The following is a 15,535-nucleotide window of genomic DNA, read 5'->3' as shown; positions in this document are numbered from 1 at the left end:
GTGCCAATCTTGCGAGCTCGAGGGAGCTCACAATGATTGAAGTTGGCAGTGACAACATTGCTGTTACGTGTGATGGCACGTGGAACAAACGCGGCCACAAGAGCCACAATGGCATCGGCGCTGCTGAGTCCCTGGACACCTGACTTTGTTTAGATTTCGAAGTCCTGTCGAACTTCTGCCTAGCTTGCAGTAGGCACAAGGCTTTGTCAAATGGAGCGGAAGATGTTTGGCAAGTGTTTCGTGGCCCTGTCTGTGAGCGATATGTCTGTGAGGGGTCAGCTCGAAAGAGCCTTGAGAGACAAACTTATGGTGCTGGTGAATTTTAGTGACAGTGGCCACTACAAGAAGGAGTGTTCTTTTTTTGAGTGCAAATTTTGTCCCATTTATTGATGTCTTTCATAAATAAACATTCAATTCAGGGGCGTAGCCAGGGGGTGGCACACTGGGCATGTGCCCCACCCCCAATTTTTTTCGCATTGGCATGAAAAGCGAAAAATAAGGCGCCTTTCCAGAAATCAAGGTAGTTCCCCCCTTCTCCCCCCAAAAATGTGTAATTGTGTGGCTACGTGCCTGATTCAATTTTAACTTTAAAACTCGCTTTTCTCAAAACACAAATTTTGCCATTTTTTAAATGTGCCCGTTCTTTTTTCGCTACTTTTGGTGCTCGGATCTGCAGAAAATTTCGCCCAAATTTTTCCAAAAGTTCGGGTAATGCAATTATCTTGTGTAAATCTCAATATTTTTATTATATAATAAAAAAGAACTATATGTAAACCTTTACCAGGAAAGGAGAAATTTGGACTTCCCACGTAATAATTTTTCATGTCTAATACATAATATTTCGCAGTATCTAATGAGTTTTCTTAATCCTACACTTTGCTTAAAACATTATGAACCACCAATGGTAAAGAAATTATGAGAATCTATTGATGGAAGTAGGGGGGCAGAAGGCTTATAGTTCTCACTTTGTCATGTTGCAGAACTAAAAGTATAAAACTTGCAAGAAAACTAACTATATATTTGAAATTATATGTTTAAAACAGCTTAAGTTTCATTGCTCTAGGGTGAATATTAAAAAAAAAAGAAGTGTCTTCGAGTACCATCTCCCCTTAAAGGACAAGCTTTTTATGTCAATAGACATTTATGAACCTGAGCTATCAATGGCTCGTATTACTCTACATTAACTATTGAATGCACATAACTTATATAAGACATTTTAATTGACAAAAAATCATAATGTGAGAATTCTCAGATGTCTCAGGCCATACTAACTGCTTGTTTTAGCTTCATTAATAACACTCGCTCTCTGGATTTCGTGTCGACCGGTCGTGCCCCCGCGATCTCCAACTACAGCGTAGCTCTGGCCAACTGGGCTCCCCCTACGCCATCTCCTGCCGCCGACAAGAGCTCTCGCTGAGCGGTGCCCTGTCCTCGGACTCCTGTGACCGTGTCCATCTTTCCCATCTTCTCTCTACTTCCGTCGCTCGCTGTCCCTGCGCCTCGCTCTCTGCTTCTTCTCTCTATATATACCTTTTAATCCTACCCCCATCCTTTGTGGGCTACTGTTGAGGTGCCGCACTCTGATGCAGACAGTTAGGGGGGCTCGCTTTTCTCTTCATTCCCTTTAAGAATCACATAAGAAGAAGAAGCTTTGTAATAACTGCACAGGCAATATCAAGTTTTAAAGGAGATACTTTCACCCTTCACCTGTTAAGGGCAAAATTTCATCTTGTCTGACTACCGGAAGTATTAAAAGTCTGGCTATCAGAAGTACCAAAAACATGATGTTGCCCAAAAGTAACAAAAACAAGAAGTTGCCCAAAATAGGTTTTAAGAAAAATGTATTTTAAAGGTTATAAAAAAGCTCATCTATATAACAAAGATCTGTTTCTTTAAAACGATTTCTTCCATCATGAGAGCTTGGCAATCCTTGTTATTTTGAGCATGTGGCTTTAATGAACTCCTCATGCAATATGAAATGGCAAGCAGCCAGGTGAACTAAGACATTAGACAATGAGCTCTCTAACATCGATTTCACCTATTTTGAGTTTGATTAGAATCTTGTTTGTTTTTGTTATTGTAATGATATCTTGTTTGTTTTTGTTGCTGTTGTGAAAGTAGAAAAACCAAACTTGTGAGTGTAAATAAAAATGAAAAATAAGTAAGTTTGTGTAAAATTTGCCTTTTTAAACCTTTATCTCCCCTTAAGTCACTGGCTCGTTCAATAAACAATGCTATCCATTTTTATCAATAAAACATTACACAGGCTTTGACAAGCACCACTCAACTCTGTGATGCCAAGGTTTGGGACTCTCATGGTGGCATCAGTAAGCACCTTTCCTTTTTGTGCATTTCCTGGCCTTCCAAGCAACCTCTTACAGCAACGGTGATATATTTGGCATTGTGGAAGGGCAACTTACCGACACAACTGAAATCAGTTTTCTCTTTTGTCCTTTTGAGGACAGCACAAGATAGAGAATTGAGATATACTGTATGTACACACGCAATGGAATTAGCAAAAAAAATTTAAATAGAATGATGGTAACAAAGAAATAGGCCCACAAATTATTTTTGAAGCAGTAATGTAAGCCTTTCACGAAGGCAATTGGACCGTATAGTGCACTCTTGAAGGATGATGGACAGGAAACAAAACGAGACGGGCAAACTGGAGCACTAACTTTGATAGAAGTTCACTAAACTTAATTATAACTGCATTCAATTTCAAGGACAAACTTGAAGTTAACGCTCTCTGTTACTTTCTTTTTCTTGTTCACAGCTGTTTTTTTTCTTCATATCTGCTACAGCTTATCAATGGGTGCATCTGCCCACAGTATTAAGTGAGATGTCCATATTTCCTGACAAGCTTATAGAACATAGAAACCATAGGAGTTGCGCAACTGAACAGGACACATGAGAAGGATATGATGATGAGCGCAGGCACACACTAACAACTGATCTTACTGAAGGAAGATCCCCTCTTTTATAAAACAACATGCAGCACAGGGGCACCGTCACAACACTCAAACCAGGATTGCCACCGACTTTCGAGAGAAATTTGCCGAATGAGCGAAATGTCGCCAAAGGTCGCCATTTTTCTTCAAACTTTGCCAAAAAAGTCGCCCCTCTACATATGTGTGGTGGGCGTAGTCATAAAAATTCTTAATTGTGTATAGCCCCATAAAGTACGGTACCATCGATAAGTACAGTACATCGATAAATCATACTGACGTTTTTCAAAGCCTGGGCCAGTCACATCACCCACTTAACCATTGGAGCACTTAGGGCATGTTTGCACTAGCAGCATCCCTGAATGCATGCTAGCGCCTCATAACAAAAGTTTGTGATGGTTTCAGTTGCAACGAATACAGGATGAAGCAGTCACTACAACAAGAAAAGAATGGCATGCGTAGACTTCCTGCAGATTTAGAGAATTGCATTTCAGTGGAATTATGTGTCTGATAATCAAATAACTTAATTACAAAACAAATACATTCGAAGGTACTGCGTAACCATTGCAATGCCCGCACCACGCTTTCTGTGTGGTCGTGCTTACACTATACATTCGCCTCACTGCAGTTTCTGAAGGCTGCCAATGAAGCCCGACTTCTTGGTCCACCCGAAAAGTACGTTAACAACAAATTTACACTCTACATACCAAATTAGGGGGTGCTACAGCAGTGAAGTCAACAAGTTATTCACGACAGTTGGAGCTGTGGGCGGAACATGCGGCCTATAGCTCTCACCTAGTCCCTTCAGAAGTGATACTTCGAAGAAGCTTAAAGCTATCAAAGCCCCTAAAAATGCAGTATAAGACCATCACCTCGCGACGCGCAAAGCAGTCCACTGACTTAAATTTTACTGGGTGGTTGCTGGCGGACGCACCAGTGTTCCAGTGCCTCCAGGATCTAGGTGAATTAGGAGACACGCACGAAACAGGATAGACGTACTAAATCGTGAGTAAATTGAATCTACTTTAGAAAGGTCTAAAACGACATAAAATAGAGAAAAAAATGTTGTCGCCCATACTTTTGAAGACACTGAGTATAAAATACATAACTCGTCAAAACCTGAGCCAAAAATCGCCAAAAATTAACCATGTCGCCAGTGATAATCTTAGGTCGCCACAGGTCTCTCGATTTCGCCCATTTGGCGAAAAGTAGCCACCAGTGGCAATCCTGAACCAAATGCTAGAGGTATATTTTAGAAGGAAAACAGGGGAGGAGTACGTGATCAACACTTACGTTGCGCTGCACAGTGCTGAAATTGAATTCCTATCGCCCCTTGTTTTGACATTTTTTAGTTGCAGTAATGGTGCGCCTGCACAGCATATTAATGTACGAAAGTATGGATCTTCCTTCAATAAAATCAGTTGTTAGCGTGTGCCTGTACTCGTCTGTTCCTTCTCGTGTGTCCTGTTTAGTTGTGCAACTCACTATGGTTTCTATGTCAACAAACCAACTCGTCAAACAGTGAGCTCTTTTAAAGCTCATAGAAGTTTCTGTGCAACACATGATACATTCACGACTTCATTCTTCCCAACTACTAATATGCAATCGCAATGCTTGATGGCTTAAACTTGCCCCATTGATGATTGTAAGGAAAAATGCTATGATTATAATCATCAATCCGCACCTGAAAATCATAACCCCCTTTTGAACAGGAAACCTGGATTTTCGCCTCGGTACAACCCTAAGGAGGTTAAAACATTTCAAACTAAAACTCACTGCTTAAGAGGGTCTGTGTCAATGGGAGTCCCAGTGGGAAGCTGGAGGTAAAGAAATAGCTTCTCAATGTCTGTAAGCTGGCTGACATCTTCCTGCAAATAACGTGAAGGGAGAAAGCAATCACATTTTGTAAAAAACGTATTACATTTGCATCGCACACGCCTCTACAAATGACTACAGTCCGGCATTCCATCAAATCACAGAGAGTATACGGTGAATAAAAGCACCAGGCATGCCTATATCGCCTGAAGACTTGTCAACCTTACGATTCGAAAGTCACTATGACCAGAAACTAAACACAAAAGCTTTGCAATAACACCAACAGTTTTTCACAATTTAGTACATACGTCAGGAAGTCTTCACAGGCAAAGTAAACTTGAATAAGCTTAATGCTTAAATTTCATAGTATGTACTCTCTCGGTCGCACTTACAAACCAACGAAGCACTGCATCAGTAGTAGGGTCATGCGATGCAGACCATGTCAAACATAAACCTATCTGTGCAACAGCTTGCATGGAGAGATCCCTGATGTGTTTTATACACCTTCACGACACATGTGTCCATGGCATGTTCATACAGTAGTGTGCATGTGCTAGCTGTTCTGTCACCGAATCTTGAAGGCACCTTTTAACTAAATAAAATTTGTTTGGTTTTATTTATATATTTTAGCATAGTTTATATCTTTATTTTATTCCTTAGTTTCCTTTTCATCTAATCAGAGTGCCTGCGGATATGTCCGTACAAATAGGGCACTCTGCTCCAACACTTCTCGCTCTTTGAGAGGCTTCTAATGATTGGGCACAAAAATATCCCTCAGAATGCTTCACAAGAATGCTGTCAACAGAAGTGCTGTTACAATGCCACAGCTACAGTGACTTGCACTATGAACAAATTAAAGTTTCAAGAAGTTTTTCTAATGCAATTTTCATGTGGCTTCAGCTGAAATTTTGGAGGCCAATTACACAGTGTTTCTGCAAAACAGGCAGCGGTGTCATGAGTGGACTAAAAAATTTCAGTGTGTCTGAAAAAGCAGGCTCTACAAAAATTATTTGGTGACTGTATTTGCATTTGCTTTAAAGGAGTCATGTCCTGAAACATAGGTACGTACAAACCAGCAAAATATTGATTCCACCGAAATCGTAAATGTTTCGAAAATTGAGTCTCTTGTGATAAATCCATAACTGTCCAGAGGTAAGCTCTGGACTAAAGTGCTTCCTTGTTTGGGCTTGAATTTTATATGCATGTATAATGAACTACATTAGGCAATTAATTAACAATGGCAACTAAGTACTGATTAAGCACATTAATAAACACTAAATGATGTCCTTTGTTAATTGCATGTTTTGTCTCAAACAAATCAGGAGTACAGCAACTGGAACTATAAACTTTGAAACAAATGGTACTCAATGTGGCACATTCCATTAACCCCATTCTTCAAATTGATAAAGAGTTTACAAAGGTGGAGGCTTCGTGTTATAACTCAGCTTCAACCAGTAACTAAAACTCTGGATTTTCTTTAAATGTTGGAAAACTGCTGTACATGTCATCTGTGGTGATGACAGACAAGGCAGTGACAACTTGGCAATGATGACTTCGCCACAGTGGCTGTGTGTCACCGATTATCATTGATAAGAAAAAAAAAAACTTCATTATGCTGATCCCGCAAAAAATGCGTTCATTGTTCTATTCATGCTTAATCTGCATACTTTTCGTCTGATATTTGTTTCATCTGCTCATCTGTTTAGTTCTACCTGTTTTTAACCTATTTTGGATGAAATATGGGGAAATATTGTATCAATGAGTGGTAAGAGATCTTACACCCGCAAATATCTACAGAAAATAATAATAATGATAATAAAACCGCAGTTAAAGTGTGTCAACAAAAAAATATTCATTAGGTTATGTTTACATAAAATTACAGACATTATTTTAAAGACATTCACAAGTTATCTGGTGGTATTAACAATTAGTTCATGAAATTTTGTTTTTTATCACTTTTTGGCCTACAAGATGTACTGCTAGGAAAAGTGGGGAGATGATCTAAACTCCAATCAAAAGTTTTTGAAGAAACCCGAGGTTTCGGAACCCACTTGGTTACTTCGTCAGGGGAGACTGCAGGACTAAGTAGCAGCTGCGTTTTCAAAGCACTCGCGAGGCGGATAATGACCCCCGCCCTTTGTATCGAGACAAAGCATTTTTTTTTTCGTGGGGAGAGGGTCATGCGCTAGTGGCAGTCGAGGCTGAGAAGAAAGAACTTGGTGGCTGCTGTGACCGAAAGTAAACAGTCGTTCACTAGGTCTCGACCCCTTTGTTGTTTCCTATCGCGACAATATTTTGTCTTCTGTAGAATGCGCCACGGGTGGAACCCGCAAGTCATGCTTGGTGGCAGATCACCATGACATTTGTTTTCCAAAGTGTTTAATGAAAGAGAACAGCAAGTAAATAAAAAGGACAAGAAATGACTTGCCTATATTGATTCCGTGGTCTTACCAACAATGTAAGTGCCATGTATGAATATAACCTTTAAGTTTATCGCAAGACCCGACGGTTGCATGACTAATGCCGGTAACCTTTTGCAGTAAAGTTTATTGCAAGATCTGACGGTTGCACGACTAATGCCAAGCGGTTTCAGAACAGCTTACTCTGAAAAGCGGCTGTTGAAAAGTAGAAGTTGTGACGAGCAAGGCCGAAAGCCCAAATGCCAAAGAACTCTCAAAGCTAATAATATATAAGCTAAATCTAAAGTAAGTACAACCTGTACTTTGTATGGACACATCAGATTTGCTTTGAACTTGATAGTTATTAAGCACTTTTTCGTTAGTGGTTCAGGATCAGTCCAACCATTTAATCTTAATAAGGATTTCAGTGAAAGACTGAATTCACTAAGAACAATCTTACTCTCCAAAAATCATGGGAAATTCACCACAGAAACTACCAACAACACACAACAGAAAAATGGCAAATTGGCACTTTTTACATTCCAGGCTCTTGCGAATCAAGAGCCTGGAATGCTTTTTTTTGTTTCGATCTGCTGGCCATTCAGCGCGTGACCTTCCAATTTGTGGCTATCGCATTCATCGCTTCGCCTTTGTGGCAGAGCTGTGACTTTTTTTTTTAATACACATTACCATGAGGTTACTACAGGAATGGGGTAAACTCAAACATAACAGAAAACATACACAACATAAATATTGTGCCAGTAGGTGTTCATAGTTTTTAGAAATTCCCCTGTTGATAACAAGGGATGAGTCTATGCTTGAATATTGAAGCTCTAGTGTTGACGGGTGGAACGCTGATGGGGCTGAAAACTAGCTGAAGGTTCTGCAAACTTCACAGTAATGTGAAAATGAACAGCATGGAATGTGTAGAAAAGTGAAGGAATAATACCAGCAAGAAGTGTTTTGTCCAAGATTGAGCGACGTCTTCAATTTTGAAAAAGCTCAAGGCACAGGATAACACACTCTAGAATTTGCATGGTATCCCTTAATTACAAAGTGTGACAAGTTTGTGCTATTTATGTTGTTTAGAAAATTATAATATTATACAAATATGTATTTTATAATACACTTCCTGTACACTTCCAGTGCTTAGGATGTATATTATATTTCTTGAATGGTATTAGTACAGTTATTTTCACAAGTTACTGAGTCAAAAGTGATGCTATGGCCACCATACACGAGAACTCGTAGTCGTCAACAATAATTTTTTCTAATAAGTCATCACAAACTACTGCATGATACCAGAGAAAATTTGGTTGAGGCTCTGCTTGTACCACTGATGAAACTTAAAAATGCAATGTTAGCGGAATAAAACTGTTCCATCGTTCCATCCTTACATCGAGACAGCTCGTACATGTTGTTGAACAAAGCTGTACAAAGATTCACTCATCAGAAGAACAAGCCTGGATTGGAACCACCACCACAACTATTTGGGGTGACTAACATGCAAGTATTAATCACTACATGCCTTTTTACACACTGTGAAACATCTCCATTAAGTGCAGATTCTTCACATTGGTTCGCACACGCTGTTTCAACGTCCTCTTCACTCTTGTCGCCGTTTCCTTATCATGACAAATGGAATGGATCTTATCGAAGGTCAGCTAAACTCACCTGCATGCTTCGTAGTTGCTCTGTGCGCAGTGTTTTGAGCGTTAGTGAAGCATGCACAGATAATTATGGGCGACTTCATACCATAGGTCACTCGCGTCACATTTTTCAGAGTCGTAGCATTTCTTTCGTGCTGTTTCCCAAGATCATCATGAATGTTCAACTACCAACCAAAGGCTAGAAAACAGCCGTGTAACAAGCACAAAGGTAAAGCTGCCCAACGAAAATAAAGGCAACAGGGCAAAGCCTGATGCAAAAAAACCATAGAGTTTCCTAAAATTAACCAGAGGGGACTCTGGCGCTGCGATCTTTCAGCGATTATGGAAATGATGGTTAGTACACGGATTTGCCTAGTCTTCATACTTACGGGCAGCGAATCGCACTTGCGGCTTCGTTTACTGCAGGTTTCGGTTTCGTTTTAAAAGAAAGAACGTATCCTTTACGATTTCGTGCCCCGATTTGAAATGGTAAGTGTAAAAGAACAAAGCGGTGAAGCGCAACTGCTGAACATTTGTTTATTTCTGTTTCATGAGAAAACAGCTCTAAGCCACACAAACACACACGTAGCCAGAAGCAGGCCAGAAAAACGAAGATTAGACAAATCGGTGTACTACCCATCATTCCCATGCTCGCTGAAGCGCCATGCATTGCAGCTCCCATTACACTAGTGCCAGAGTTCCCTCTAGTGTATATTAAGAAACTCTACGCAAAAAACAAGAACCAGGCGATCATGATGCCAACAGGGCTATCACACATTTGAAAAGAGTGGGAGGATAGGAAAATACGCGTGTATTCTCATGATGATGATAGTGGCAGGTACATGATGAAATTTTATACGTTATTCTGAGGCATTTGGTGTTCCGAAATTCATAGTAGTGAAATATATTCACATTATCTTAATGAACATTCAAAGAGAATTTTTCAAAAAAGTGATGATAAAGTTCTATACGTTATTCTGAAGCATTTGGTATTCCAAAATTCATAGTAGTTCAGTAACTAAATGAATATTCAGAGAGAAAGTTTTGAAAAAGTTGTTAGCCTGAAAAAGCCCTTCATCCGAGGTTCACAATATTGAGATTTGGCTGTACTCTGAGGTAGAATCACCACCCATCTATTGTTTCCACGTCATTCCTGGATTACTATGCTGCTTCTTACAACAAGAAAATTTTTTTTCTGCAATGATAGAAAGAAAAACTTGGAGGATGCTTCTTTGCCTTCAAAAAAGGGCCTTGCAGCAGCAGCGGCAACAACATGCTCAGAAACCCGTTCCACTTTATACTTCAGGTGGCAACCATCCTACTGGGCTGCATCGATACCTGCTGGTGCTGCGTTGGAGGGGGATCGTCTAGCGTGATGGTGCTGCGCAGTCTTCAGCCGTACATCGCCGCACGTGGAATGTTCCCTCGCGTCGACGCTTATGCTGATCCCTTCGTCACTGCACTGACATATCGGCCGACGTCGGTGACATCATTCCACGTGACTGAGAGCGTCCCTATAAAAGCAGCGCCTGGACTATGCTGCGACAGTGGGCCTTGCAGCAGCAGCGGCAACAACATGCTCAGAAACCCGTTACACTTTATACTTCAGGTGGCAACCATCCTACTGGGCTGCATCGATACCAGCTGGTGCTGCGTTGGAGGGGGATTGTCTAGCGTGATGGTGCTGCGCAGTCTTCAGCCGTACATCGCCGCACGTGGAATGTTCCCTCACGTCGACGCTTATGCTGATCCCTTCGTCACTGCACTGACATATCGGCCGACGTCGGTGACATCATTCCACGTGACTAAGAGCGTCCCTATAAAAGCAGCGCCTGGACTATGCTGCGACAGTGGGCCTTGCAGCAGCAGCGGCAACAACATGCTCAGAGACCCGTTCCACTTTATACTTCAGGTTGGTGTTTATCTCCCTGACGGGTGTTATCGTAGCGATGACCGCTTTTTGCTGTTGCTGCCTTGCCCACTGCGCCTGAAATGTTTTTTTGGTTGCGTGAGTGTTTTAACGAAAGATCTACTAGATTGCGGCGATATAGAATCAAATCCTGGCCCTACAGAAAAAGAAATGCTGCGTGATTTGTTAGCTGGCCAGGGTAAAATGCAGTCTTCGATTGATGCCATCACGGTATCCCAGGCAGACATTGAGCGAAAAATGTCTGCTCTGGCAGACCGAGTTGATGGCATAGAAAAACAGCTGTCGACAATGAACGCATTGTCAGGAACAGTAAAAGAACTTGAGGCAAATAATGTGAAATTGTCAAAGCAGCTTACAACACTTGAAGCAAAAATAGATGAGCTTGAAAACAGAGGACGCAGGAATAATCTGATAATATACGGTCTAACTGAGATACGCACCGAGACTACGGAAACACTCACAAAGGCCGTAAGTGACGAAGTTTTCCAACTCAAACTTGGCGTATCAGTCAATGGTATTGAGAGAATCCACAGACTAGGTCAAAAGGCTGAGAACAAAGTACGACCGGTTATAATAAATTTCCTGGATCATCGCGAAAAGGTGTCTATCCTGAAGGCAGCCTATAAATTAAAGAACAGTGACCTATCCATATCTGAAGACTTTTCTAGGCGAGTTAGAGATATCAGGAGGCAATTATGGCAAACATCAACTACCGAAAGGGCCAAAGGCGCGAAAGTCAAGCTCTCGTACGACAAACTAATTCTTGATGGGGTAACGTATGGGTGGGACGACATTAAAAAATCCCGTTACCGCATTAAGAACAAAATTAGAGACTGACAAAACATCCCACATGACACCTCGCTTAAAATTCTGAATATTAATTGCCAAAGTGTTGTAAACAAGGCTGTTGAGTTAGAAGGGGTTCTGCTCTCACAGAATCCTGACATAGCTTTCCTAACTGAAACATGGTTAACAGATTCGATCTATGACAGCGAAGTGTTTCCACCGGGTTTCAGTGCATATAGAAAGGATCGCAGCTCGAAAGGAGGAGGTGTATGTATTCTGTTTAAAAAGGGGTTAAAATTAATTAAAATGCCAGATGTGCCTAATGCCGAATGTATCTTTTGTAAGGTCAATCATGGTAACACTAGATATGTATTGGGTGCTTTATACAGATCCCCTGGTTCTTCAGTCAATAGTATCGATGAGCTAAAAAAATATATGGAAAATTATGTAAAGCCGGGTGACCGAATAATCTTGGCAGGTGACTTTAATCTGCCAGGTGTTGATTGGCCAACAATGACACACATTAGTCGCTGCGATGCTTCCGCAGATACCATGATAGACATTGCCTTTCAACATGATTTATCACAGGTAGTTGAAAGTTACACAAGGATTCAAGGCAGCTCGAAATCAATTCTAGACCTTGTCTTTGTTTCTGGAAATATAACACGTGATTGCGTTTGTGACATTGTCCCCGGTATTTCCGATCACGTTGCTGTAGTGTTAACCGTGTCAAATCTTTCTGTCGGTGAAAAACCTAAGGTGACTACTTTTTATAACTTTTGTAAAGCCGATGATGAGTCGATACTCGATATCCTTTCTTTTCATTTTGATGATTTTGCCGATAGTGATGATAGTGTAAATGATCTTTGGATTAAGTTTACGGGCATTGTAAGCAAAAGCATTGAGCGTTATGTCCCAACCAGGTGTAAAAAGCCCAGAACCAAGAACCCGTGGATAACTAGGGAGACATTGAAATTGAGAAGGAAGGTAAAGCGATTAAAAAAGAAAAGTAAAACTTATTGTGCTGATTTCAGTTGTCAAGAAAGAATTGCAGAATTGACATCTCAAATTAAACTTAAGGTTATTTCAGATAGAGTCCTTACCTAGCTTCATTACTTCATCGCCAGAGAAGTTTTGGAGAACAATTTCTCCTAAGTCAAATGAATGCGAAATATTTGATGACAATGGCAGAGAGATAAGTGATCATGAATCAATCGCGAACCTTTTTAATGAACACTTCAGATCTGTTTACACTGAAGACAATGGTACCTTGCCAACTTTTGATGTCTCCTTACCTCCCATGTCTGATGTTGTTATCTCGGAAAGGGGTATCTTAAACATGTTACTGAAACTAGACACGAAAAAATCACCTGGCCCTGATTGCACGAAAAAATCACCTGGCCCTGATTGCATACCCAATGACTTTTTAAAAAGGTATGCAGAATGGACATCAAAGTATTTGTACGTGCTGTTCTGTAAATCATTACTCGATGGTGAACTACCGCATGATTGAATAACTGCCCGAATTAAACCATTACACAAAAAGGAAAACAAAAACCAGGTCGGTAACTATAGACCAATTTCATTAACTTCAACATGTTGCAAAATATTAGAACATATAATACACAATCATATCATAGAGTTTCTCAACAAACACAATTTCTTAACTAGACATCAGCACGGATTTAGAAAAGGTTTTTCAACCTGCACTCAGCTAGTTGAAACCGTACATGACTTTGCGAAAAGTATTAACCACGGCAAACAATTAGATGCTATTTTTAAGGACTTCGCCAAAGCCTTCGATAAGGTTTCCCACAAAAAATTACTTTTTAAATTAGAGAAAATACTTAAAAACAAAAAGTTAATGGGCTGGCTCTCTTTCTACCTAACTAAACGACAACAACTTGTTTCTTTTCGCGATTGCAACTCAAAATATGTAATGGTTGGTTCTGGCGTTCCCCAGGGCTCAGTTCTAGGGCCTCTGCTGTTTCTTTTGTTCATTAATGATATTGTAGAACAAATTCCTGTTAAAGTGAAACTTTACGCAGATGACTGTGTTTTGTACTCTGAGGTTCATAGCACATCCGACCAACTTCTGTTAAATCAGGCATTTCAAAAAGTAGCCTCCTGGTGCGAGGAATGGCAGATGGTCGTTAACTTTGATAAAACTGTTTTTATGCGAATTACACACATGAAAAAACCTTTGCATTTCAGATACAATGCTAACAACACCTTTTTGACTGAAGTCACTAATTATAAGTACTTGGGGCTTTACATATCGAATGATCTCTGCTGGAACAAACACATTACACATGTAACGGCCAATGCAACTTACAAACTGTTTTTTCTATGTCGTGCTCTCAAACTATCCACTCCTTCTGTCCGCCTTTTAGCGTACAAATCAATTGTTTTACCAATATTAGATTACGCCGCTATTATATGGGATCCTTTTACTAAGACTAACATTAACAAATTAGAAAAAGTGCAAAAAAGAGCAGTTCGTTTTGTCTACAATAATTTTTTGAGGACTTCTGTTACTGACCTATTAAGCAGAGCTAAACTTTCACCTTTATCATTAAGATACCGTAACTCAAGGCTTAAGTTTCTGTACCAACTAATTAACGGCCAATATCAAGTAGACATAGCCGGTATTTTTTCTTTTTCTTCTGGCTACTCTACCAGGCAGAGACATGACCTCACCATAACCCCCTTTCCCACACGCAATAATTGCTTTAAGTATTCATTTTTTCCTCGCACTATAGTCGAGTGGAACAAACTAACTAATGCAATTGTTTCAGCACCCTCATTGGCAGTGTTTTCCTCGGAATTAGAAAGTGCACTAACCAGTTGAATTGTTAAATAGCATTACATACCACTGTACATGCTTGTATAATTGTAGTCTCCTATTTTTTATTGTATGTTATTGCCAGTTGAAGTTTGTATTTGCCCTATACACATTGTATAACCTGTATATATTATATGTCATTGTAGTTGCCATTTGTTCATGACTAACTTCATGTACCACCCTGCTAAAATCACCAAATGGTGATTGCAGTATCTGTAAATAAAGTAAATAAATAAATAAAAGTAGAACGGGGTAGCATAATTGGGACCGATACGCATTGCCCTCTCAACTGCTAGCCTGGCTTTGGTTTTTTCGTTCATAGACAAGATGATTTTTCGTTCACAATCAATGACGTAGATGCTGACGTTGAGATAAAAATTTCAGCGAAACAGGCTCTTTCTCGCTATCACATTAAAAGTTACCATTACAGCCCAATTTTTCCTCTCCAGAGTCGTTGCTTATAATGTGCCTTGCCGCACGAAAAAACATGGGCCAACATAAATGTTAGTGTAAATTAATGTATACAACCTTCAAACAGCTGGTATTGTTGTGAGCAGTGCATTCAAGTAATAACAACAACAGCAGATTCTGTGCCTTATAATTAAATGTCATCCCCTCTTGTGAGGCTAATTTTGACACGAAAATAACAATCAATCTTGAGAATAATTTTGTTGTTTTAGTCAACATGTCTGCTGAGGGCCATCTGCCATTGATGTAATATTCCCAAAAGAAAATGTACATATAGTATAGGAAATATATGAACAATTCTTGTAGAGTAAATTCAAACCCAAACTGGTACAAAAAAGAAGCTTCTGAATGAAGGCTTCTCTTTCATGTATCGTGTTATGTGCTGTAATCTTTAACTTCTTCCTGTCATTTAAATAACAAAAAGCTTTATGAGTACAAATAAATGAACACTATAAGTAAACAACATGTAAAAGATAAGATAATAGATGTGCTAGGCATTTCTGCATGACTGTGCCTTCTCATCTATTAACAGATTAGGGAGTGCAAGAAATACTTTGAAAACTATTTTTCCATACTTTCTTATTCCTGGATATGTAAATAGCATATTGTTTTAACAAAGTGTTTTACCTAGTTTCCAGTAAAAATTTGGTCTTTCTGCCTTTATTACAACTTACTGAAACATCTCTTCTGTTTCA

General features: G+C 39.8%; 2 protein-coding genes across 3 annotated transcripts in view; one reads left to right on the top strand and one right to left on the bottom strand.

Moving 5' to 3' along the window:
• The window catches only part of LOC119172395 (testis-expressed protein 9), a 64,130-nt gene that overhangs the window by 40,107 nt on the left and 8,488 nt on the right, over window positions 1-15,535 (top strand). Inside the window, exon 1 of one of the 2 annotated variants that reach the window (XM_075893722.1) lies at window positions 4,830-10,723. The exons of the other annotated variant lie outside the window; for it this stretch is intronic. Within the exon in view, the coding sequence (XP_075749837.1) occupies window positions 10,085-10,723 (639 nt within the window). The 5' untranslated portion in view covers window positions 4,830-10,084. Of the gene's footprint in view, window positions 1-4,829; window positions 10,724-15,535 lie in introns of those variants that run through there. 2 annotated transcript variants of the gene reach the window in all.
• Window positions 1-15,535, bottom strand: part of LOC119172396 (uncharacterized) — a 59,818-nt gene that overhangs the window by 38,761 nt on the left and 5,522 nt on the right. The window contains exon 3 of the mRNA XM_037423472.2: window positions 4,725-4,816. Coding sequence (XP_037279369.1) covers window positions 4,725-4,816 — 92 coding nt within the window. The remainder of the gene's footprint in view (window positions 1-4,724; window positions 4,817-15,535) is intronic.

Source organism: Rhipicephalus microplus, chromosome 4 (assembly GCF_043290135.1).
Source record: "Rhipicephalus microplus isolate Deutch F79 chromosome 4, USDA_Rmic, whole genome shotgun sequence".
Classification (NCBI taxonomy): domain Eukaryota; kingdom Metazoa; phylum Arthropoda; class Arachnida; order Ixodida; family Ixodidae; genus Rhipicephalus; species Rhipicephalus microplus.
The sequence above is the reverse complement of the archived record's forward strand: the minus strand, read 5'-3'. Positions and strand labels throughout refer to the sequence as shown.